At 42.4% G+C, this 25,206-nt stretch overlaps 1 protein-coding gene and 1 pseudogene across 13 annotated transcripts in view; one reads left to right on the top strand and one right to left on the bottom strand.

The window, feature by feature from the left end:
• The window catches only part of CHDH (choline dehydrogenase), a 35,389-nt gene that overhangs the window by 2,679 nt on the left and 7,504 nt on the right, over positions 1-25,206 (top strand). For 7 of the 13 annotated variants that reach the window (XM_023755688.1, XM_023755686.1, XM_023755685.1 and 4 more), the window contains exons 2-5: positions 3,921-3,987; positions 19,949-19,986; positions 23,793-24,540; positions 24,933-25,084. In XM_023755688.1, the coding sequence (XP_023611456.1) occupies positions 19,972-19,986; positions 23,793-24,540; positions 24,933-25,084 (915 nt within the window). In that variant the 5' untranslated portion in view covers positions 3,921-3,987; positions 19,949-19,971. Of the gene's footprint in view, positions 1-3,546; positions 3,627-3,920; positions 3,988-19,948; positions 19,987-23,792; positions 24,541-24,932; positions 25,085-25,206 lie in introns of those variants that run through there. The other 6 variants (XM_023755691.1, XM_023755690.1, XM_023755689.1 and 3 more) reach the window with 4 other exon arrangements.
• LOC102421279 lies at positions 18,058-19,799 on the bottom strand (annotated as a pseudogene).

The raw sequence follows: 25,206 nt of genomic DNA, 5'->3' as shown, positions 1-25,206 counted from the left end.
CAGAGGTCAAGCCTGGAGACAGGATCTGTGAGGCAGACATTTCTAGGGGGTGCTAGGGAGGGGAGGAGAACAGGGCCCTGGGGGAGGAGAGCTTTGCGGTGAGGGCTAGGGGGAACTGCATCAGGAGTGAGGAGGCAGCTCATGGGGACAGTGGGACAGAGGTCACACAGGGAGGAAGTGAGACCTCCTGACCCACAGTGGCCCTGCCTTCTGTGGTTGCATCTGATCTCAGGGGCCCCCTGGCCTACGTCACTGGCAGTTAGATGTTGGCTAGAGGGGGTGAGAGGGGCATGGGAGTAAGTGGGTTCAGATATGGGAGTCTGGGGGGTGGCTTTTTTTTTTAGCTACAGGAGAGGCTGAGGTTCTTCAGGGGAAGAAACTGCTGGGCAAAGGAGAGGGGGAAGGTGAGGTGAAGTAGAGGTTGCCGAGCATGTGGGTAGGAGGGGAAGAAGGGATGCTGGGCATTGGTGTGGGACACAGACTGAGTCCCCCCATCCACTGCCCTGGGTCCAGGCTTCGGGTGCAGGCACAGAGGCATGACACTGTTGTGAGCCTGGCCCTCAGTAGGATGGCAGTGATGCCCATGCTCTGCAGACAGGATGGCAGAGTGTGGGCCCAGAGGTGAGCCCTGCAGCCACACCTGGTGTTCTCTGTGGGCAAACAAGGTGTGCCTGCCTGTCCACTCGGGAGGTGCCACGCTGCTCTGAAGACCATTGACAAAAGTGTTCCTCCGTGAGAGGCCCTTGTTGATAAAGGTGCAGTGTCTGAGGAGGCCTGTGGGAGGGACACCATTTGCTTGAATGCCTAAGCCAGTGGTTCTCAACCTTCTGGCCCTTTAAATACAGTTCCTCATGTTGTGACCCAACCTCAAAATTATTTTCGTTGCTACTTCATAACTGTAATGTTGCTACTGTTATGAATCGTAATGTAAATATCTGATATGCAGGATGGTCTTAGGCGACCCCTGTGAAAGGGTCGTTCGACCGCCAAAGGGGTCGCGACCCACAGGTTGAGAACCACTGGCCTAAGCCCAGGATTGTGGAGGCTTTATACACTGGAGGCAGGGCCACTGCGGGTCAGGAGGTGTCAGCCTCTCTCTCTCTGTGACCTCGGGCCAGGCTCTCCCCTTCTCAGAGCCTCACTTTCCTGTTCTGTAAAACCAGCAGGTGAGAGTGTGTTAGCAGTGGCTAAATGAGGTGACTCAAGTCTGGGGGATGTGACCTTTGGAAATACTCTGACCTTCCCCCTTGGGTCATGAATTCTGCCAGGTCTGGTGTCTGAAAGAGCCACCGTGCAGTGTGCCTTCATGCCTGGTATCGTAGGCACTCCTTAAATGCTTGATGCATGAGTGAATGCCTGTCTTCCTCCAAGGCCAGCACCCAGGCCTACCCAACTGGGAGAGCTGGTTTGGGCTTGTTCCTCTTCCTCCTCGGGTGGGTGAAGGTCAGGGCCTCTGCTGAAGCAGGAGGACCATTCTGTCCAGTACCTGTGGCCCCTGACCCCAGACCCTCTGGGGCAGGCTCTGGGTCACAGCTAGGGGTCGAGATGGCAGGGTTCCTCATCCCCTGGCTGAGCTACTCACTCACCCGCTGCAGCCTTCAGCGAGGCTCTTGGTGTCTTGGAGCCTCAGTTATTCTCATCCATAAATGGGGTTGACACCAGCCCTGCTGGACTGGCAAGGCTGTTGGGTGACTCTGAAGAGATGGGAGGAAAGTTGAAAGATTTAAAGGTGCTGTGTAAATTTAGGGGCAGGGGAGGCAGGACAGGAAAGAACAAGTTAATGTGTCTATGAACCAAACAGGAAATTCCTTTGGACCCGGTGCAAGGACACTCTCAGGTTCTGTCACTGTTATCAGACCTTTGTATCTCTGCTGGAGCCATCCTGGGAGAGCAGGGCCATTAGGGTTGTTGACATGTCCCAGGCCCTGCCTCCGCCCTCACAGGTGGAATTTTCCACTTGGTTCCTTTTGCAAATATTAATCAAGGCCCTGCCAGTTAACAGTGGACTCATTGTCTTGTGAAGAGCAAGCCGTTTCTGGCGAATACTGGCTGCCTTCCAGGGCCCTGGCACCTGCACAAGCTGGGAAAGGGGCCGTTGGGAGCGCCCTGCCCCAGTACTCCCCCCACCCACGTTCTGCTCCAGCTGGTTGAGCTTCACAGAGTCAGCAGTCCTGCCTGCTTTGAGCCAGGGACCCTGAAGCCACACTGAGGACTTGCACTGCAAACATTTTCTCTGCTCCTGAAAGGAGGGGCTGGCCCAGGAGCACACACAGGCGCAGGCCACAGGCTTAACTCCACCTTAATACCACTGCTCCTCCTGAAACCCTGTGAAGTCACAACCCAAGTTACCTGCATTGATTTTCACATGTGTTGTCGAGGTCTCAAATCAAGTACAAAACGCAGAGGGGGCAGCTACTATTGTTCTCTCAAAGCCCCATCTGTACGTGGAGATGAAATTGATCTCACGAGGCTGAAGGGGGGATCTCTCGAGACTTCAGGGGGTGGAACAGGGAGTAAGTACCCTGTTGGGCACATGTAGCAGAGTTGGTGACCTATTTTTTGATTGGCAATACTTTAATTCATCTGTTATTCGTAATATTGTTGGTCATAGTTGCAGCATCACTGACCGCATTTTATGAAGGAAGCAGAGTAGCACGTATTTTTGGTGTGCACTTTTAATTCTAACAAAGCTATGAAATGGGTGGTTCTGTTCACATTTGATAGATGAGGAAACTGAGGCCCAGAGTTGCTAAACCGTTAATGGTGGCAGGGTTAGGACTGCAACCCAAAGGATCTTGACCAGCAGTCCCTTTCACTTTTTTTTTAAAGTAGTGGAACTTCAACAAGGAGCTCCAATATATAAAGCACGTGCAGGCGATGGCTGCAGATCAGTGTGCTTATAAGTTCCCATCTGTGATTTTTTTTCATGTCCTAGTCAGAGCAGTGATCCTGTTATCATGAGCACACTCTTGAAACCACAGTGCTGGTTGGCGTCTTACACGAGCCCCAGTGCCTGACTGATTTCTGCACTTTAGTTCAGTGAGAGAGTAATTTGTAGTTGGCACAAGGAAGTAGTGGAGGTTTTAAGCAGCTCACTTTGCAGTCTTAGATCCTGCTGCAGTGAAAGCCAACCAAAGTATGTGGAAGTTGCCTGGCTAACTCGCATCTTGTCGCTGCACCAGTAACTTTTTTATTTATTATTATTGTTATTCTTAAATCCTCACCCAAGGATATTTTTTTTCCATTTATTTTTAGAGAGTGGGGGGAAAAGAGGAAGGGGGAAGAGAGAAAGAGAAACATTGATGTGAGAGAGACACATCGATTCATTGCCTCCCGCACGTACCCTGACTGGGATGGATTGAACTTGTCACAATCCTGGTATGTGCCCTTGACCAGGAATTGAACCTGCCTTGTACAGGTTAATGCTCTATCCACTGAGCACACTGGCCAGGGCTGTGCCAGTGGTTTATAAAAGAAAGTGTGGGCGTTGCCCACTAGGCTGCTCCCTGAGGAAAATCCAGTGGGCTTTGCAGCGTCGAGTCAGTGCCGGGTTCATAGGCAGACTGCAGTCCCGGCCGTGGGAAGGGAGGATTTGACCTGGGATCTTCGGCAGGACACCTGAGCAGGTGGGTTTGGTTTTTAGGGGGTTCATGTCCAGTCCACAGCAGTGCTTCCCAAACTCTGTGCTGAAGGACCAGTCATTTGTTAGGTTTTTAAATTTTAATCTCTTACAGGCCGTTTAAAAAATGCAGTAGAAGTTGTTATAATAAAAACGTAGACACATAAAATTTAAGCCCATTGTCTTTTTTTTAAAGCCCATTGTCTTATTATAAGATTCAACAGACACAAAGCCACTGTGTGTCAAGTTCCTGCAAAAGTTTCTGAACTCTGACTTTCGATTCTGTACTTATCTTTCACAGACGATCAAAAACAGCACTCAGGCTGCGCTGACCACAGAGCCCGGATCCTGTCACATCTGGGTATAAGGTGGGTGCTTTTCAATTGAGATTTTGAAAACTGTTGGGAAGGGCCCTTGAGGAAGTTGGTAGCAAGCTTTTGCAGAACCCTAAACTTCTGTAGAATGGTTTGAAATCCTCAACCCGGCCCTGGCTCTCACCTGGGAAGTCCTCCCGCCCTAGTTCCTTTCCCTCTCTCTAGTACGGATGTTTGAGATTTAAAATAGACAAAAAAACCTTTATGTTATGGAAAACTTGAAACATGTACAAATCTAGTCAGAAAAGATTATCGAACTCTATATTCTCATCACCTCATGGGCCATCCTGTTTTGTCACCTTCCCTGATCCTTGGGGTTATTTTAAACCAAATTCCAAATATCCTTTATCTTTTTGTCAAATTTTCAGTTTGTGTTTCTGAAAGAGTTGTACTAAAACAACACTTGTCACATCTGACACACAAACAATGATTTCTTAACATCCTCACACTCCCAGGATCTAAATAAGATGCACACATTCTTTCGTAATCTATAGATTGCCATCCATCTCTGTCTGTCTGATTTACTTTTCACTTAAATTTGTTGTTCAGGAAATGAGTGGAGTTTCCCGTAGCCGGGATCCTGTTGATGGGGTCCCTGGGCGTTCTTTCACATGTTCCTCTGACCTTTGTCCTCTGATTTGGTGGGTGGATTTAGAGGTGTGAGCAGATTCGGGTTTGAATTTTTTGGCAAGGATATTGTATAGGCCTTCTCCCATTCAGACCTGTCTCGACTTGGAGAAGTTGTTTGTTTTGTTAACTGTCTCCTGTGTGTAACGTTACTTTGGTGAGGCCCAAGCCGATCTTCCGTGGGTTCTGGGCGCCCCTCGGCCTGAGGTCACCCAGCTGCTGTGTGGAAAGCAGATTGCGAGGTGACACGGGAAGGGGTTGTGATTGCAGGGACACTGCTAAGATGCCACCGGAAGGGCTCCAGCAGGGGATGCCTGGGATGGTGGAGCCTGATCGAGGCAGGAGTGCATGGGGTGGGCAGAAGGGGGCAGATTCAACAGATCTGGCCCCACCCCTTTTAAGAGAAGTCACTGCCTCTCTGTGCCTTGGTTTCCATGCTTGCCTCCGCTCCTGAAGTGAGCGATGTATTTTTATATGCCAGTCACATAACAAGCATTTATTGAGTACCTGTCATGTGCCTGGCCCTGGGAGCTGTGAGCACCTTCCACTGCTGACTGTAAGTGAACAGATATAGTTGCAGCTCTGTGTACAGGTCCTGTAGGCGGAAATCTTGGTAACTCTTGGCCACTAGGCCACCAGGTTCCACACTGTGCCTGGCCCATAGGCATAGGGACAGGTGTGAAGGCCAAGTACCTCCAGGGACAGCGCCAGCCTCAGGGCACTAAGGACCTCCATGCTCCCGAGAAGCGGAGCTTTGTGTTAGGGTCTGCTAACTGGGTCCTTTCTGTGGATGGTCCCACTTCCTACTGTGCCATACCTGCTGGCGGACAGTCAGGTTTTCATCATTGGTGCCAGCATAAAAGCTCAGGACAGAGCCCTGTGCTTGCTTTGTCACAGTTGTGTAGAGCTCTCTTTTGGTTAAATTCCTAAAAGTGGGATTTCTGAGACAAAGTGCTGCCCCTTTAAAGTCCCGATGCATCCATTGCCTTCCGGAAGGTTTCACCTGCTTCCTAGCTGTGCCCAAAGCAGAATCACTGTTGTGGGCCTCGCCGCAGCTGAGCTCAAAGGCTGAAGCAGGTCTGGCTGAGACTGCTCCACCCCTCTCCAGGGTTCTGTCCTCTCTTCTTGGGTGACCTACAGAAGCCAGGACTTCAGTGACTCAAAGGAGCTAACCCCAACTGCACTGGCCCAAAGCTAAAAATGAACCATGCACACAGATACAGGTGTGGGCAACACACACACACACATGCCAAGAAGTTGTAAGAACCCTATTTAAAGGGTAGTTTCAGAAAGTTTTGTCAGCTCCCCAGCTGTGTGACTGCAAGCAGGCTGTGTCCCAAGTACAGGTGTTCCTGAGATGGTGGGTAAGCGTTTTATTCCGGTTGCAATTCTTCTGCTCTTGAGGCCACCAAAATTATCGGACTTGTGCGATGGGTCACAAGCTCAGAATTACATGGAACTCTGTCTTGTCGTGTATGAAACTCTGACCGTGAAATTTGGCAGATTTTTCAATACAAGTCTTCACCTACTGATGTGAGAATTTGAAATGAGAATTGTTAGTTGCCGCAAAGTGCTATGGTGATGAAATCCATTAGCCATAGTCAGTAGGGCGTGGTGGCCCCTACATTTGTTACCCCTCAGTTTATGTCACCTCTGCACTTGACTCATCTGCTGTGTTCACCACTGGCCTTGAGTTCAGTGGCCTTCAGTTGACCAAAGTCTTACTTCCCCGACAGAAGTGCCACAGGGACTGCGTGCCCAGCTCCAAGCTGACCAGCGGTAGAAGGTGTGGCTCGGGGGAGCTGCCCTGCCCTTGACTAGAATCAAACCCAGTACCCTTCAGTCTGCGGGCCGATGCTCTAACTACTGAGCAAAACCGTCTAGGACAGTGATGGCGAACCTATGATACGCGTGTCAGAGGTGACACACGAACTCATTTTTTTGGTTGATTTTTCTTTGTTAAATGGCATTTAAATATATAAAATAAATATCAAAAATATAAATCTTTGTTTTACTATGGTTGCAAATATCAAAAAATTTCTATATGTGACACGGCACCAGAGTTAAGTTAGGGTTTTTCAAAATGCTGACACGCCGAGCTCAAAAGGTTCGCCATCACTGGTCGAGGGCTTTCTTTAAACTTTTTTTTTTTTTCAACCATGTTTATGCCAATCAAACTTAGTATTAATTAAAAATTTTTTTTATTAAATCTTTATTGTTCAGATTATTACATTTGTTCCTCTTTTTTTTCCCCATAACTCCCCTCCTTCCAGCTCCCACCCCACCCTCCGCCCTCACTCCCCACCCACTGTCCTCATCCATAGGTGCACGATTTTTGTCCAGTCTCTTCCCGCATTTCCCACACCCCTTTTCCCCCCAAGAATAGTCAGTCCATTCCCTTTCTATGTCCCTGATTCTATTATAATCACCAGTTCATTCTGTACATCAGGTTATTTATCCACTTGATTCTTAGATTCATTTGTTGATAGATGCATATTTGTTGTTCATAATTTGTATCTTTTTTTAAAAAAATATATTTTATTGATTTTTTACAGAGAGGAAGGGAGAGAGATAGAGAGTTAGAAACATCGATGAGAGAGAAACATCGACCAGCTGCCTCCTGCACATCTCCCACTGGGGATGTGCCCGCAACCCAGGTACATGCCCCTGACCGGAATCGAACCTGGGACCTTTCAGTCCGCAGGCCAACGCTCCATCCACTGAGCCAAACCGGTTTCGGCATAATTTGTATCTTTACCTTTTTCTTCTTCTTCCTCTTCTTAAAGGATACCTTTCAGGGTTTTTCACATATGGCCTTTGTCATGCTAAGGAAATTTCTTCCTGTTCCTACTTTACTGTTTGTTTTTAATCATGAAAGTGTTGAATTTTATCAAATGCTTTTTCTGCATCAATTGAGATGTTTCTGTGGTTTTTCTTCCTTCATTTTCTTAATGTGGTATATTACATTGATTGATTTTCATAGGTTGAACCATCTTTGAAGTTCTAGAATAAATCCTACTTGGTCATGGTGCATAATCCTTTTTATTATGCTGATGAAGTTTTGTATCAAGATTCACAAGAGATATTGGTCTGTAGTTTTCTTGTTAGTGTCTTTAGTATGACTTTGGTATCTAGGTAATACTGGTCTCATGTAATGAGTTAGGAAATTTTTCCTCTTCTTCAATTTTTGGGAAGAAAGTGAGAAGGATTGATGTTACTTTTTCTTTATATGTTTGGGAGAATTCATGAGTGAAGCCATCATGTCCAGGTTGTTTCTTTGTTGGCAGGTTTTCGATTACTGATTCTATCCTCTTTACTAGTTATAGGCTTATTTGTACTTTATATTTCTTCATGATTCAATTTTGGTAGATGGTGTATTTCTGGGAATTTGTCCATTCCCTCTAGGTTATGCAATTTGTTGGTACAAATTGTTTATAGTATTCTTATGATCCTTTTTATTTCTGTAAGATCAATAGTGATGTTTCTACTTTCATGTTGATTTTACTAATTTATTTCTGTAAAGTAAAAAAAAATGATGTTTCTACTTTCGTTTCTGATTTTACTCTCAGTCTACCTAAATATTTGTCAGCTTTTTTAAGAACCAATTTTTGGCTTGATTTTCTCTATTACTTTTCTGTTCTTAATTTCATTTATCTCTATTCCCTTTCTTCTGCTAGCTTTTTTTTTTTTTTTTTTTTTTTAAATATATTTTATTGATTTTTTACAGAGAGGAAGGGAGAGAGATAGAGAGTTAGAAACATCGATGAGAGAGAAACATCGACCAGCTGCCTCCTGCACATCTCCCACTGGGGATGTGCCCGCAACCCAGGTACATGCCCCTGACCGGAATCGAACCTGGGACCTTTCAGTCCGCAGGCCAACGCTCCATCCACTGAGCCAAACCGGTTTCGGCATAATTTGTATCTTTACCTTTTTCTTCTTCTTCCTCTTCTTAAAGGATACCTTTCAGGGTTTTTCACATATGGCCTTTGTCATGCTGAGGAAATTTCTTCCTGTTCCTACTTTACTGTTTGTTTTTAATCATGAAAGTGTTGAATTTTATCAAATGCTTTTTCTGCATCAATTGAGATGTTTCTGTGGTTTTTCTTCCTTCATTTTCTTAATGTGGTATATTACATTGATTGATTTTCATAGGTTGAACCATCTTTGAAGTTCTAGAATAAATCCTACTTGGTCATGGTGCATAATCCTTTTTATTATGCTGATGAAGTTTTGTATCAAGATTCACAAGAGATATTGGTCTGTAGTTTTCTTGTTAGTGTCTTTAGTATGACTTTGGTATCTAGGTAATACTGGTCTCATGTAATGAGTTAGGAAATTTTTCCTCTTCTTCAATTTTTGGGAAGAAAGTGAGAAGGATTGATGTTACTTTTTCTTTATATGTTTGGGAGAATTCATGAGTGAAGCCATCATGTCCAGGTTGTTTCTTTGTTGGCAGGTTTTCGATTACTGATTCTATCCTCTTTACTAGTTATAGGCTTATTTGTACTTTATATTTCTTCATGATTCAATTTTGGTAGATGGTGTATTTCTGGGAATTTGTCCATTCCCTCTAGGTTATGCAATTTGTTGGTACAAATTGTTTATAGTATTCTTATGATCCTTTTTATTTCTGTAAGATCAATAGTGATGTTTCTACTTTCATGTTGATTTTACTAATTTATTTCTGTAAAGTAAAAAAAAATGATGTTTCTACTTTCGTTTCTGATTTTACTCTCAGTCTACCTAAATATTTGTCAGCTTTTTTAAGAACCAATTTTTGGCTTGATTTTCTCTATTACTTTTCTGTTCTTAATTTCATTTATCTCTATTCCCTTTCTTCTGCTAGCTTTTTTTTTTTTTTTTTTTTTAAATATATTTTATTGATTTTTTACAGAGAGGAAGGGAGAGAGATAGAGAGTTAGAAACATCGATGAGAGAGAAACATCGACCAGCTGCCTCCTGCACATCTCCCACTGGGGATGTGCCCGCAACCCAGGTACATGCCCCTGACCGGAATCGAACCTGGGACCTTTCAGTCCGCAGGCCAACGCTCCATCCACTGAGCCAAACCGGTTTCGGCATAATTTGTATCTTTACCTTTTTCTTCTTCTTCCTCTTCTTAAAGGATACCTTTCAGGGTTTTTCACATATGGCCTTTGTCATGCTAAGGAAATTTCTTCCTGTTCCTACTTTACTGTTTGTTTTTAATCATGAAAGTGTTGAATTTTATCAAATGCTTTTTCTGCATCAATTGAGATGTTTCTGTGGTTTTTCTTCCTTCATTTTCTTAATGTGGTATATTACATTGATTGATTTTCATAGGTTGAACCATCTTTGAAGTTCTAGAATAAATCCTACTTGGTCATGGTGCATAATCCTTTTTATTATGCTGATGAAGTTTTGTATCAAGATTCACAAGAGATATTGGTCTGTAGTTTTCTTGTTAGTGTCTTTAGTATGACTTTGGTATCTAGGTAATACTGGTCTCATGTAATGAGTTAGGAAATTTTTCCTCTTCTTCAATTTTTGGGAAGAAAGTGAGAAGGATTGATGTTACTTTTTCTTTATATGTTTGGGAGAATTCATGAGTGAAGCCATCATGTCCAGGTTGTTTCTTTGTTGGCAGGTTTTCGATTACTGATTCTATCCTCTTTACTAGTTATAGGCTTATTTGTACTTTATATTTCTTCATGATTCAATTTTGGTAGATGGTGTATTTCTGGGAATTTGTCCATTCCCTCTAGATTATGCAATTTGTTGGTACAAATTGTTTATAGTATTCTTATGATCCTTTTTATTTCTGTAAGATCAATAGTGATGTTTCTACTTTCATGTTGATTTTACTAATTTATTTCTGTAAAGTAAAAAAAAATGATGTTTCTACTTTCGTTTCTGATTTTACTCTCAGTCTACCTAAATATTTGTCAGCTTTTTTAAGAACCAATTTTTGGCTTGATTTTCTCTATTACTTTTCTGTTCTTAATTTCATTTATCTCTATTCCCTTTCTTCTGCTAGCTTTGGGTTTAGTTTGCTCTTCTTTTTTTTTTTAAATTAAATCTTTATTGTTCAGATTATTACATTTGTTTCTCTTTTTTCCCCCCATAACACCCCTCCTTCCAGCTCCCACCCCACCCTCCGCCCTCACTCCCCACCCACTGTCCTCATCCATAGGTGCACGATTTTTGTCCAGTCTCTTCCCGCATCTCCCATTCCCCTTTCCCCCGCAAGAATAGTCAGTCCATTCCCTTTCTATGTCCCTGATTCTATTATAATCACCAGTTCATTCTGTATATCAGGTTATTTATCACTTGATTCTTAGATTCATTTGTTGATAGATGCATATTTGTTGTTCATAGTTTGTATCTTTACCTTTTTCTTCTTCTTCCTCTTCTTAAAGGATACCTTTCAGCATTTCATATAATACTGGTTTGGTGGTGATGAACTCCTTTAGCTTTTCCTTATCTGTGAAGCTCTTTATCTGACCTTCAATTCTGAATGATAGCTTTGCTGGATAAAGTAATCTTGGTTGTAGGTTCTTGGTATTCATCACTTTGAATATTTCTTGCCACTCCCTTCTGGCCTGCAAAGTTTCTGTTGAGAAATCAGCTGACAGTCGTATGGGTATTCCCTTGTAGGTAACTGAGTTTCTTTCTCTTGCTGCTTTTAAGATTCTCTCTTTGTCTTTTGCTCTTGGCATTTTAATGATGATGTGACTTGGTGTGGTCCTCTTTGGATTCCTTTTGTTTAGGGTTCTCTGTGCTTCTTGGACCTGTAAGTCTATTTCTTTCACCAGGTGGGGCAAGTTTTCTGTCATTATTTCTTCAAATAGGTTTTCAGTATCTTGCTCTCTCTCATCTTCTGGTACCCCTATAATTCTGATGTTGGTATGTTTGAAGCTGTCCCAGAGGCTCCTTACACTATCTTCGTATTTTTGGGTTCTTTTTTCATTTTGCTTTTCCTGTTGGGTGTTTCTCGCTTCTTCGCATTTCAAATCTTTGACTTGATTCTTGCACTCCTCTGGTTTGCTGTTGGGAGTCTGTATAATATTCTTTATTTCAGTCAGTGTATGCTTACTTTCTAGATGGTCCTTTATCACACCATCGATGGTCTCATTAGATTTCCTGTACATCTCATCAAGTTTATCGACAGCCTCTAGAAGCCTCTTGAGAGACCTCAAAAGTGTGGTTCTGAACTCAATATCCTCCCTTGATAGTTTTGTCCTGTTTCTTTGTCTCCGCATTTTTTACGCTTTCTTGGTACACCCCCTAGTGGTCTTTGTGTGCAGTCTTGTTGTAGTTAAGCCTTGATTGTTGTAGTTAATACTAGAGGGATTTGACCTCCAGGCCGACTGGCTGTGTTAATCAGCTGTGTTTGCAGTGGAAGAACTTGTGTCCTCTAGGGAGGTGCTAATCTAGCCTTTGCCTGAGGCTATCCGGCAAATGCCTTTGTGCAGGGCTTGGGCGGGGCGGGTCCCTCGGGATCAACAGGGCGGAGGAGGGAGCAGTTATGGCTGCTCTCAGTCCGTCCCCAGGGGCTCTGCCTCTCTGTCCCAGCAACAGCTGCAAACCTCGGAGGGACCGTAGCCAGACAGTCCTGCTTCTCCCGTTTGAGTCTGGGTCCCTAGAGACTCTCCCGGATCTGGAGCTCTGAGTCTGAGGCTCCCTCCGGATTGAAACACACAACCGCGCCCTCAGCCACCAGCCCGCGCTGCGTGCACTCCGCACCTTAGTATTTTACTTCAGCACTGCGCCTCCTCTGATTCTCGGTTCCTCCTAGTTGTAGAACTTCCACTCAGCCAGCCTTCCTGTGGTTCTGGGTGATGTCCGTTCCGTCTTTTAGTTGTATTTTTGAAGTGGTTGTTCGAGGCAGCAAACTCCGGCGTTAACCTATGCCGCCATCTTGGTTTCTCCTTTAAACTTTTGATGACTTTATTTCTTTTTCGTGTCTAATTGCTCTGGCTAGAACTTCCAGAACTATATTGAGTAAAAATGTCAAAAGAGAGCACCCTTGTCTTATTCTCAATATTAGAGTGAAAATTTCATTCTTTCACCATTGAGTATGATGTTAGCTGAGGGTTTTTCACATATGGCCTTTGTCATGCTGAGGAAATTTTTTCCTGTTCCTACTTTACTGTTTGTTTTTAATCATGAAAGTATTGAATTTTATCAAATGCTTTTTCTGCATCAATTGAGATGTTTCTGTGGTTTTTCTTCCTTTATTTTCTTAATGTGGTATATTACATTGATTGATTTTCATAGGTTGAACCATCTTTGAAGTTCTAGAATAAATCCTACTTGGTCATGGTGCATAATCCTTTTTATTATGCTGATGAAGTTTTGTATCAAGATTCACAAGAGATATTGGTCTGTAGTTTTCTTGTTAGTGTCTTTAGTATGACTTTGGTATCTAGGTATTACTGGTCTCATGTAATGAGTTAGGAAATTTTTCCTCTTCTTCAATTTTTGGGAAGAAAGTGAGAAGGATTGATGTTACTTTTTCTTTATATGTTTGGGAGAATTCATGAGTGAAGCCATCATGTCCAGGTTGTTTCTTTGTTGGCAGGTTTTTGATTACTGATTCTATCCTCCTTACTAGTTATAGGCTTATTTGTACTTTATATTTCTTCATGATTCAATTTTGGTAGATGGTGTATTTCTGGGAATTTGTCCATTCCCTCTAGATTATGCAATTTGTTGGTACAAATTGTTTATAGTACTCTTATGATCCTTTTTATTTCTGTAAGATCAATAGTGATGTTTCTACTTTCATGTTGATTTTACTAATTTATTTCTGTAAAGTAAAAAAAAATGATGTTTCTACTTTCGTTTCTGATTTTACTCTCTCAGTCTACCTAAATATTTGTCAGCTTTTTTAAGAACCAATTTTTGGCTTGATTTTCTCTATTACTTTTCTGTTCTTAATTTCATTTATCTCTATTCCCTTTCTTCTGCTAGCTTTGGGTTTAGTTTGCTCTTCTTTTTCTACTTTCTTAAGATGTAAAGTTGGGATATTATTTGAAAACTTTCTTCTTTTTCAGTGGGTGCATTTACAACTATGTTTCCCTCTTAGCCCTGCTTTTGCTGCATCTCCTAAGTTTTGGTATGTTGTGTTTTTGTTTTCATTTGACTCAAGGTATTTTCTGATTTTCTTTGTGATTTTATCTTTGACACATTGATTGTTTAAGAGTATATTGTTTAACTTCCACATATTTGTGACATTTTCAGTTTTCCTTCTGATATTGATTTCATTCCATATGATTAGAAATTATACTTTATGTGATTAAATCTTTTAAGAATTCATTAATATTTGTTTTATGGCCTAACATATAGTGTGTCCTAGAGAATATTCCATGTGCGCTTGAGAAAAAAATGTCTATTTTGCTGCTGTTGGGTGTTTTATGTGTAAGATACAATTGGTTTGTAGTGTTATTCAAGTCCTCTATTTCCTTATTGATGTTCTCTCTGGTTAATCTATCCATTATTGAATTTGAGTACAGAAGCCTCCATTTATTGCAGTAGAATTGTATTTCTTCCTTTAAGTCTGTCAATGTTTGCTTCATATTTTTTTGGGTTCTGATATTTGACACATATATGAATTGCATGTTTTAAAACTTTATACAAAGGTTTCATTCAGGTGCTACCATCCTGTAGATTGCTTTTTATATTTTGAATATACTTTTAGGATTCACCCATGTTGATGTGAAGTGCTATCACTGTTGTGTGTGGGTTTTTTGATTGACTGTACTTTTTCTATATCCTTTGTATCTCCATATACATTTTGAAGTCAGCATGCCAATTTCTACAAAAAAAAAACAAACAGCAAAAAAACAACCACCAGAAAACAAACCCAAAACATCCTGCTGAGCTTTGATTGGCACTGCATCAAACCTATCAATCACTTTAGGGGAATAATGATATCACAACAATATTAGATCTTCCTATTTATGGTATCTTTCTCTATTTAGGCCATCTTTAATTTCTATCAATCATGTTTGTAGTTTTTAGTGTATAGGTCTTACACATATTTTGTTAAGTTTATTCCTAAGTGTTTCATATTTCCTGATGCTCTTGAAATTGGTATTGTTTTATTTTGTGGTTGCCCCACAGAGGGTGGGATCAACCCCACCACCACTCAAAATATGTTTAAATATTGAGACTGATGCAACACACATGTACTAAGAGGCTATTAATTACTCTCAGAATGGGGCTTTCTGGGGAGAGCAGGGCAGGTAGGTACCCATTTTGGTCTGGGATGTCTTGAGTGAAGAGAGGGACAAGTAGCTCTGATTTTTGTTATGTTTGAAAAATAGCACTAATGTGATGATTCCCATATGTAGGTTTGGTTTGCATAATTTAAACTTCCCCACTGACAGCCAGGGCAGGAATGCCAGGGCTTTCTTATTGCCCAATATGGAGCCAGAGTGAGGAATGGGGTTTGAAAGCTGTCAATGGTCAAACATCAAAAATGGATGCAGACTTCTTTATTACATTTATTTACATTTAAGTGTTCAGTTGTTCATTAAGAGCATATAAAAAATACAGTTGACTTCTGTGTGTTTAACTTGTACCTTATGACTGTGCTAAATCCACTTATTCCAGTAGCTTTTTAAAAGAATTCCTTGGGCCGAAACCGGTTTGGCTCAGTGGATGGAGCGTCGGCCTGCGGACTGAAAGGTCCCGAGTTCGATTCCGGTCAAGGGCATGTACCTGGGTTGCGGGCACATCCCCAGTGGGAGATGTGCAGGAAGCAGCTGGTCGATGTTTCTCTCTCATCGATGTTTCTAACTCTTTATCTCTCTCTCCCTTCCTCTCTGTAAAAAATCAATAAAATATATTTAAAAAAAAAAAAAAAGAATTCCTTGGGAATTTCTATGTAGATAATCATGTCTACAGATAAGGACATTTATAATTCTTTCCAATCAGTATGCTTTTTATTTTAACTAACTAATTACTTAAATTAAATTCCTAGTTTAGGACCTTCATACAAGGTTGAATAAAAGTGGTGAAAATGAACATTCTTGCCTTGTTCCTGATCTCAAGGGGAAAGCTTTCAGTCTTTCACCATTTAGTACAGTTAGCTATAGGTATTTTTAGATGCCCTTTATCAGGAAGTTCTCTTTCATTCCTTAAGTAACACAAAGATTTTATAGATTTTTGAATATTGCTAAATGATTTATGCATTAATTAAGATGTGTTTTTTCTTTTTTAGATTAATAGCCTATATAATCCTATATAATAAAAGCCTAATATGCTAAGTGCCCGGTTGTACAGTCAGCTGTTCAACCAATCAAAGCATAATATGCTAATGATATGCTAAGGCTGCTCAACTGCTTGCTATGATGTGCACTGACTACCAGGGGGCAGACAATCAGCTGGCTGACCAGTCGCTATGACGTGCACTGACCACCAGGGGGCAGATGCTTCGACTGGTAGGTTAGCTTGCTGCTGGGGTCTGGCCAATTGGGACTGAGCGAGTTGGGCCAGACATGCCCTGGAGCCCTCCCACGTCCCTCCCTGGCCCCAGTCGTGCACCAGTGGGGTCCCTCAGCCTGGCCTGCTCCCTCTCCCAATCTAGGATCCTTTGGGGGATGTCGGAGAGCCGGTTTTGGCCCAGTCCCGCAGGCCAGGCCGATAGACCCCAGGGCCTCTAGTGATGAAATACAAAGATTGATTGTCAAATGTTGAACCAACCTTGCATTCCTGGGATAAACTCCAGTGGGTTACAATGCATGCTTTTTGTATGTTGCTGGATATTATTTGCTAAAACTTTGTTAAAGAGATTTGCATCTTTGTTCATGATGGATATTAGTCTGTGGTTTCCTTTTCTTGTGAAAGCTTTGTCTAGTTTGGTAACAAGATAATGCTGCATTTATTGAGTGAGTTGGGGAGTGTTCTCTACTATTCTGTTTTCTATAAAATTTGTATTATTCCATCTTTAGTGTGTGATAAATTTTACCAATGAAGTTCAGAGTTTTCTTTGTGGGAAGTATTTAAATTATGAACGCTATTTTTTTAAGAGATGTTTATAGCTAATTAGGTTATATAGTTTTTCTTGAGTGAGCTTTGATAATCTATCTTTCAAGAAATGTATGCATATTATCTTATTTATCAAATTTATTGGGGTAAAGTTGTCATAATATTTCTTATTCTGTAGAATATGGAATAATATCCTCTCTGTCATTGCTGATGCTGGTAATTTGTGTTATCTCTCTTCTTTGGAAAGGGATTTATTAATTTTATTGTTTTAAAGAACAATAGTTTGGTTTTATTAAGTTTTCATTTTTAAATTTGTTTTCAATTTTGTTGATTTCTGCCATTATGTTTATTACTTTCTTCTAATTACTGTGAGATTGACTTTATTTTTTCTAATTACTTAAAGATAAAAATATAGATCATCAATTTGAGTTCTGACTTACTAATATAAGCATTTTAATGCTATATATTTCCCTCAAAGCATTGCATTCCCTGCATTCAACATTTTGGTCTGCTGTGTTTTCATTTTCACTCAGTTCAAAAATTTGCACTCTGGCCAGTGTGGCTCCGTTGTTTGGAGGGTTGTCTCTTACACCAAAAGGTGGCAGGTTTAATCCTGGTCAGGGCACATACTCAGTTGTGGGTTTGATCCCTGGTCAGGCGTGTGCAGGAGGCAACCAATCGATGTCTCTCTCTCTCCCTCTCTCCCTTTCTCTCTCTAAAATTTTTATTTTTTAAATAGAGATAATCAGTTGCTTAAAAAAATCTAGCTAATGTTGAAAAAAACATAAAAATTTGTTAATTTCTTTAGTGATTTCTTCCTTGACTCAGGTTATTTACAAGTGTATTTAAATTTTACTATTTAGGGATTTTTAGAAATATTTGTATTATTTATTTCTAAATCAAATATTTGGTGGTCAGAGAAAACACTTTGTTTCATTTCAATTCTTTTAAATTTGTTGAGATTTGTATTATGGCCCAGAATAAGGACAGATTGGTGATATACATTTGCACTAAACATGTATTCTGCTGTAGTTCAGTAATAACTGTTGATTAGTTGTCAGATTAGTTCATAATGCTGTTCATATCTTCTATATTCTTACTGATTTTTTCATCTAGATGGGTTTTTTAAAAAGACATTTATTCGGCATCATGATCAGACTATTACATTTAGCAATCAACAACATGGGTACAAAAATTCTACATTAAAACCCTTTGTTGGAATGCTTTACATTTCCCACAGAGCGAAAACAGAAATAACCGGTTATACAATTAGTCACAAATAAAGTCCTCGAGTTTTTTGTTCATACACTTCAGTATTGTCTAAAACATGTCTTCTTTGTAGCTGCTTGGTCCTATCACCACTGTGCTTGGCTGAGTTCACAAATCTATTGTAACCTGTAGTTTCCCTGTCACTTTTCTCGCTCTGCTCTCTTACTAAGCTTTGTTTCCTGGCGGTAATTAAAACCTTCTGCCACTGCCTTAGCTACTGCTGCTGCTGGAACCACCATAGCCACCTTGGTTTCAGTTTGGCAAAGTATTGGTCTCCACCACCACAGAACTTCTCTGCCTCCAAAATTTTCTCCTTCCATGGATCCAAAACTTGAAGATGGGCTGTTGTAATTGCCAAAATCATTGTAGCTTCCACCATGTCCAGAATTGCTTCCATCATTACCAAAGCCATGATAGCCATCCCCACTGCCACCAACCATCTCCACCACCACCACAGCTGCCACCAAAGCCACCTCCACCACGAAAGTTTCCTCCACGATCAAGGTTGTCATGCCCACCAAAACCATCTCCGTGACCACCTTCGAAGTTTCCAGAACCATTTCAGCCTCTTTGGCTGGACGACGCACTAGCCATCTCTGGCTTAGACAGGGCTCTCCTTACTTCACAGTGGTGGCCATTCACAGTAGGGTATTTCTGAATGACAATTTTGTCTACAGAGTCACGGTCATCAAAGGTTACAAAAGCAAAGCCTTTCTTCTTGTCACTGCCTCAGTCAGTCATGATTTCAATCACTTCAATTTTCCCTTACTGTTCAAAATAATCTCTTAAGTGATGTTCTTGTCTTCTTTAATACCACTCTTAATCTTTTCCACAGTTAAGTGGGCACCAGGTCTTTGAGAATCTCCTCTTAAGACAGCCCTCTTTGGTTCCACAGCTCTTCCGTCCACCTTGCGTGGCCTTGCATTCGTGGCTGCACCCACCTCCTCCGCAGTGGCACACGTACAAACCCAAAGCTCTGGATGCTTGGTGTTTAGATCTCTCCTCACCACGGTCTGTGAGTGGTCCCCATTGCTGAATATGGCTCCTCAGATTCTCACGGGTTGTTTCAAAGCTCAAACCTCCAATAAAGAGCTTCTGCAGCTGTTCGGACTCCTTGGGAGACTGTGACTTAGATATGATAGGGATACTTTAAGGATGCTTATTACTTACTCGGCAGTGTCCACCAGCAGAAAGGAGTGATCTAATGAACATATCACTCGATGTTTTATCTATTAATATGAGGGGAGTATTGAAGTCTCCAAGTGTAATTATGTATTTATTCATTTCTCCCTTCATTGCTATCTAATTTTTGCTTCATGATTTTGGAGTTCTATTGTACACATACACATTTAGAAGAGTTTTGCCTTAGGATAAATTGTCTCCTTTATCATTTTTAGATGTCTTCTAAACCCTGCTAATATTCTTTGTACTGAAGTCTAGAGCTAATATTGTCACTTTAACTCTTATTTGTGTAGTGCTTATGTGGTGCATCTTTTTTCAACTTTCATATTTATTACATGTCTTTTTAAGTGGGTTTTGTGTGTGTGTGTGCATAACATATATTTGAGTCTTGCTTTTTAAAATCTCATTTGACAGTCTCTGCACTTTACTTGGAATATTTAGATTATTTCCACTTAATGCAGTTATTGATATGGTTGGATTTAAATCTACCATTTTATTATTGGTTCTTTATTTATCTCTTTTTAGTTTATTCTGCCATTATTTTTTTTAGTTCAGGTGTACAGCATAGTGGCTAGACAATTATATACTTTACAAAGTGTTCCCCTGATATTTCTACTCATCTGGCATCATATATAGTTATTACAGTATTATTGACTACATTCCCTATGCTGTACTTCACATCCCCATGACTATTTTATTACTATCAATCTGAATTTCTCAAACCCTTCACCTTTTTCATGCAGTTCCATACTCCCCCCTCCCCTCTGGCAACCATCAATCTGGTCTCTGTATCTATGAGTCTGTTTCTGTTTTGGTTCATTTATATTGTCCTTTAGATTTTATATAAAAGTGAAATAATATGGTATTTGTCTTTCTCTGACTGATTTATTTCCCTTAGCATAATACTCTCTAGGTCCATCCATGCTGTCGCAAATGGTAAGATTTCATTCTTTTTTATGGCTGAGTAATATTCCAGTGTGTGTGTGTGTGTGTGTGTGTGTGTGTGTCACAATTCTTTTATCCACTCCTCTATTGATGGGCACTTGGGTTGCTTCCATATCTTGGCTATTGTAAATAACCTACTGCAATGAACCATAAGGGTGCATAAATTCTTTCAAATTAGTGTTTTGGGTTTCTTTGGATATATGTCCAGAAGTTGAATCGCTGGATCATAAGGCAGTTTTAATTTTTTGAGGAAATTTCCTACTGTGTCCCATAGTGGCTGCACCAATCTGCATTCCCACCTGTAGTGCACAAGGGTTCCCATTTCTCCACATCCTCTCCAACACTTGTTTGTTGATGTATTGATGGTGGCTATTCTGACAGGTGTGAGGTGCTATCTCATTGTGGTTTTAATTTGCATCTCTCTGATGATGAGTGACATTGAGCATCTTTTCATATGTCTACTAGACATCTGTATGTCCTCTTTGGAGAAGCATCTATTCAGGTCCTTTGCGCATATTTTAATTGGATTTTAGTTGTATGAGTTCTTTATACGTTTTGCATATTAATCCCTTAACAGATGTATCGTTGGCAAATATGTTCTCCCATTCAGTGGGTTGTCTTATCATTTTGTTGACGATTTCCTTTACTGTTCAAAAACTTTTTAGTTTGATATAGTCCCACTTGTTTATTTTTTTTCTTCTCTTTCCTTGCTGGGGAGATATATCAGAAAAAAAAATTACAAGAGAAATGTCAGAGATTTTACTGCCTATGTTTTCTGGTTTCAAGTCTTATATTTAAGTCTTTAATCCATTTTGAGTTTATTCTTGTATATGGTGTAAGAAGGTGGTCTAGTTTTATTTTTTGCCTGTTGCTGTCCAATTTTTGTAACACCATTTATTGAATAGACGGTCTTTTCCCCATTGTACGTTCTTACCTACTTTGTCAAATATTAATTGGCCATGTAAGTGTGGGTTTATTTCAGGGCTCTCTGTTCTGTTCCATTGAGCTATGTGTCTGTTTTTATGCCAGTACCATCCTGTTTTGATAACGATATTCTTGTAGTATAGTTTGATATCAGGTAGGGTAATACTTTGTTCTTCTTTCTCAAGATTGCTGTGGCTATTTGGGGTCTTTTGTGGTTCTGTATAAGTTTTTGGATTATTTATTCTAGTTCTATGAAATATGCCATTATTTTGATAGGAATTGCATTGAATCCATAGATTGCTTTGGGTAGTTATGAACATTTTAATGATGGCAATTCTTCCTATCCATGAGCACAAGTATATGCTTCCATTTACTTATATCTTCTTCAGTTTCTTCAGTGTCTTATAATTTTCTTATTCTTAGGTATTTTTATTTGTTTTAAAATATATTTTTATTGACTTCAGAGAGGAAGGGAGAGGGAGAGAGAGAAACATCAATGATGAGGAAGAATCATTGATCAGCTGCCTCCCGCATGCTCCCCACTGGGAATCGAGCCATGTGTCCTTCATTAGAATCAAACCTGGGACCCTTCAGTCTGCAGGCTGATGCTCTATCCACTGAGCCAAACTAGCTAGGGCTATTCTTAGGTATTTTTTTTAAATACAATTATACTAGTAAATGGAATTTTTATTTTATTTTTTTTTAGTTTCCCTTTCTGATAGTTCATTATTGGTATATAAAAGTGCAACTGATTTCTGGATATTAATTTTGTAACCTGCTACTTTACTGAATTTATCAGTTCTGGTAGTTTTTTTTTTAAATGGAATCTTTAGGGTTATCTTTATACCGTATCATGTCATCTGCAAATAATGACAATTTTACTTCTTCCTTGCCAATTTGGATACCTTTTATTTCTTCTTCTTGACTGCTGTGGCTAGGACTTCCAGTACCATATTGAATAAGAATGGTGAAAGCAGATACCCCTGTCTTATTCCTGATCTTAAGGGAAACACTTTTAGTTTTTTGTGCATTGAGTATGATGTAAGCTGTGGGTTTGTCATATATGGGCTTTATTATATTGAGATATGTTCCCTATATTCCTACTTTGTTGAGTGTTTTTATCATAAATGGGTGCTGGATTTTGTCAGATGCTTTTTCTGCATATATTGATATGATCATATGCTTTTTATCCTTAATTTTGTTTATGTGATGTCACATGTTAATTGATTTGTGGACATTGTACCAACCTTGCATCCCAGGAATAAATCCCACTTGATCATAATGATTTTTTTTTTAATCCTCACCCGAGGCTATTTTTCCATTGATTTTTAGAGGGAGGGAAAGGCAGAAATATTGATGTTAGAGAAACACATTGTTTGGTTGCATTCCACACGAACCCTGACTAGGCCAGGGCTGGGGAGGGGCCTGCAACCAAGGTACGTGCCCTTGACCGGAATTGAGCCTGGGACCAAGGGTCCACAGGTTGACTCTCTATCCATTGAGCCAAACTGGCACGGGCTGATCTTTTTAATGTGTTGCTACATGTAGTTTGCTAATATTTTATTAGGATTTTTGCATCTATGTTCATCAGGGATATTGGCCTATAATTTTCTTTCTTTGTAGTGTCTTCATCTGGTTTTGGAATTAGGATGACACTGGCCTCACAAAATGAGCTTGGAAGTCTTCGCTCCTCTTGATTTTTGGAATAGTTTGAGAAGGATTGGTGTTAGTTCTTTTTTGAATGTTTGATAAAATTCACCTGGAAAAGGGCATGCCTTTTACCCTATCAGGTCATTAGTGTGGAGAGCTGAGTTAACCTAGTGGTAGGTTGAGCTGCCGCCACCTGGGGCTAGTATGGGGCCTGGAGCGCTGGAAGGTTCTTCTCAGTGCTCCTGCTTCAGACATGGCTTTCAGGAGGCCCTGGTGCCCCTTCCTCTGTGCCTGCAGGAGGGGGCAGTGGGAGTAGGCCCCTTTCTCTGCACTCTACCTCGTAGCCTGCCTCCAGTGGTAGGCCACCGCTGGTACTTGGTACAGCCTCCTGGAGGGGCAGGGGCATTTATCAGGGTTTTCTTGAGGTTTCTCAATGCTCCTGTGGCAGCCCTAGTCTCGGGCAGGCTTTTTGTGCCCTGGCCTCATGGCTGGGGCTTTCTCAGAAGTTCTTGTGTCAAAGAGTTCTTGGTGGGCTACCTGGTTCTTTTTACCTCTGCACTGAGCATGCTGGGAAAGGAACCTGCAAAAGCTACTGACATGTTTTGTTTGTTAGAACTTTAGCATTCTCCAGAGTGATCTTTGAAAATAGTCGCTCTGATCCCACCTCAGTGAAAAGCTGTCTAGTGTATGCCATGTAACCTCAGGTCAAAGGCTTTCAGCTCTACAGTCTAGAGCCCTTCACTCCGACTTTCTATCTGCTACTTATTTAAGTCTTATCTGTCTCCCTGGCCCCAGACCATCAGTTTTGAGGGCAGGTATCTTGTTCTCTGTGTATTGCTAGTGATGAAATGGCTCAGCAACTGTCTTGAAAGGATGAGGAATGAGTGGAAGCTGGGAAAGCCCTTACCTCCCCTGCTCTCCAGCAGACAGACTCCTGCCCAGCTACAGGTTCATGCACAGGTGTCACAGAGAAGCCTTTCTGGGGGCTCCCCAGGTTTGGGGACAGGCCTCTCTCCTGTGCCCCAGCCCTAGCACAGACCTTGCAGTACTGATAGAACTGTGTGCACCTCTGCTTCCTCCTCCTGGGTCCCCAGGGCAGGGCTATGCTAGCCAGGCCTGTCCCTCCCAGCCCTGGGCAGACTACTTGGCGAGCCTGCGGAGGCCCTGTGCTGCACCATCTGCATGCTGCATTAAAACATTTAAGGCCTGTTTTTCTATTTTAGGAAAAGCGAACCCTCTGTGGATATAAGAGAACTTGGACTGGAAGCATGTGGTGTGTCCTGCGCGGCTGGAGGCGAGTGCACCTGAGCCCTTGGGGAGTGCAGGGGCAGCAGTGGCCCCCGGCCTTCCGTGCTCTGGCCAGTGTGGCCTCCGGGAGTGGAAATGAGTACAGCCACGTGGTGGTGGGTGCGGGCTCCGCGGGCTGCGTGCTGGCTGGACGGCTCACCGAGGACCCTGATAAGCATGTGCTGCTGTTGGAGGCCGGGCCCAAGGACACGCATGCGGGGAGCAAGCGGCTCTTGTGGAAGATCCACATGCCCGCGGCCCTCGTGGCCAACCTGTGCGATGACAAGTACAACTGGTACTACCACACCGAGCCGCAGGCAGGCATGGACGGCCGCGTGATGTACTGGCCTCGCGGCCGGGTGTGGGGAGGCTCCTCGTCCCTCAACGCCATGGTCTACATTCGCGGGCACGCCGAGGACTATGACCGCTGGCACCGCCAGGGCGCCACGGACTGGGACTACGCTCACTGCCTGCCCTACTTCCGCAAGGCGCAGTGCCACGAGCTGGGTGCCAGCCGGTACCGCGGTGACCAGGGCCCCCTGCATGTGTCGCGGGGTAAGACCAACCACCCGTTGCACCGGGCATTCCTGGAGGCGGCACAGCAGGCCGGCTACCCCTTCACCGAGGACATGAACGGCTTTCAGCAGGAAGGCTTCGGCTGGATGGACATGACCATCCACAAAGGTAGCGTAAGGTGCCCACCCCCATCTCCCTGGTTCTTCCTTGAAGTAAAAAAATGTACTATTACAGCCCCTCCCTCCTGCTCGCGTCATGGTCAGTAAGAGTGGACACCTGGGGCTGGTCTGAGCTGGAGGGGACGTGACACCGTGGGTCTCTGGCCCCTGAGGGTGTGGATAATGGAGTCAGCTCTCTGGCCAAACAGAGACTTACAGATGGGGAAGCAGGCACAGGACACCCAGAGGGCCCAGGACAGGGGCTTTTGGTCTCAGCCGTACTTGGAAGGCAGAGCTTACACAGTCAGGGAAAGACAAATTCCCCCTTTCTCCAGCCCCTTCCCACTCCCCCCCTGGGCAGGGGCGAGGGGCTGTGCCTGAAATCCTCGCTCTGTCCTGCAGGCAAACGCTGGAGCGCAGCCTGTGCGTACCTGCACCCAGCACTGAGCCGCCCCAACCTCACCGCCGAGGCCCGGACGTTTGTGAGCAGGGTGCTGTTTGAAGGCAGCCGCGCAGTGGGCGTGGAGTACATCAAGAACGGCCAGAGCCACAGGGTGAGCCAGGCACCCCCAGGCCTAGGCAGCTCATGGCGGGCGGGAATGGGCAGTCGTCATGCTCTCGTCTCCATCGCCACTGTGGTGGGGAGTGGGCAGCGGGTGGCAATGGCCTGAAAGGT

Source organism: Myotis lucifugus, unplaced genomic scaffold (genome assembly GCF_000147115.1).
Source record: "Myotis lucifugus unplaced genomic scaffold, Myoluc2.0 scaffold_83, whole genome shotgun sequence".
Taxonomy (NCBI): domain Eukaryota; kingdom Metazoa; phylum Chordata; class Mammalia; order Chiroptera; family Vespertilionidae; genus Myotis; species Myotis lucifugus.
Note: the sequence above shows the minus strand (reverse complement) of the source record. Positions and strands in the feature narration are given on the sequence as shown.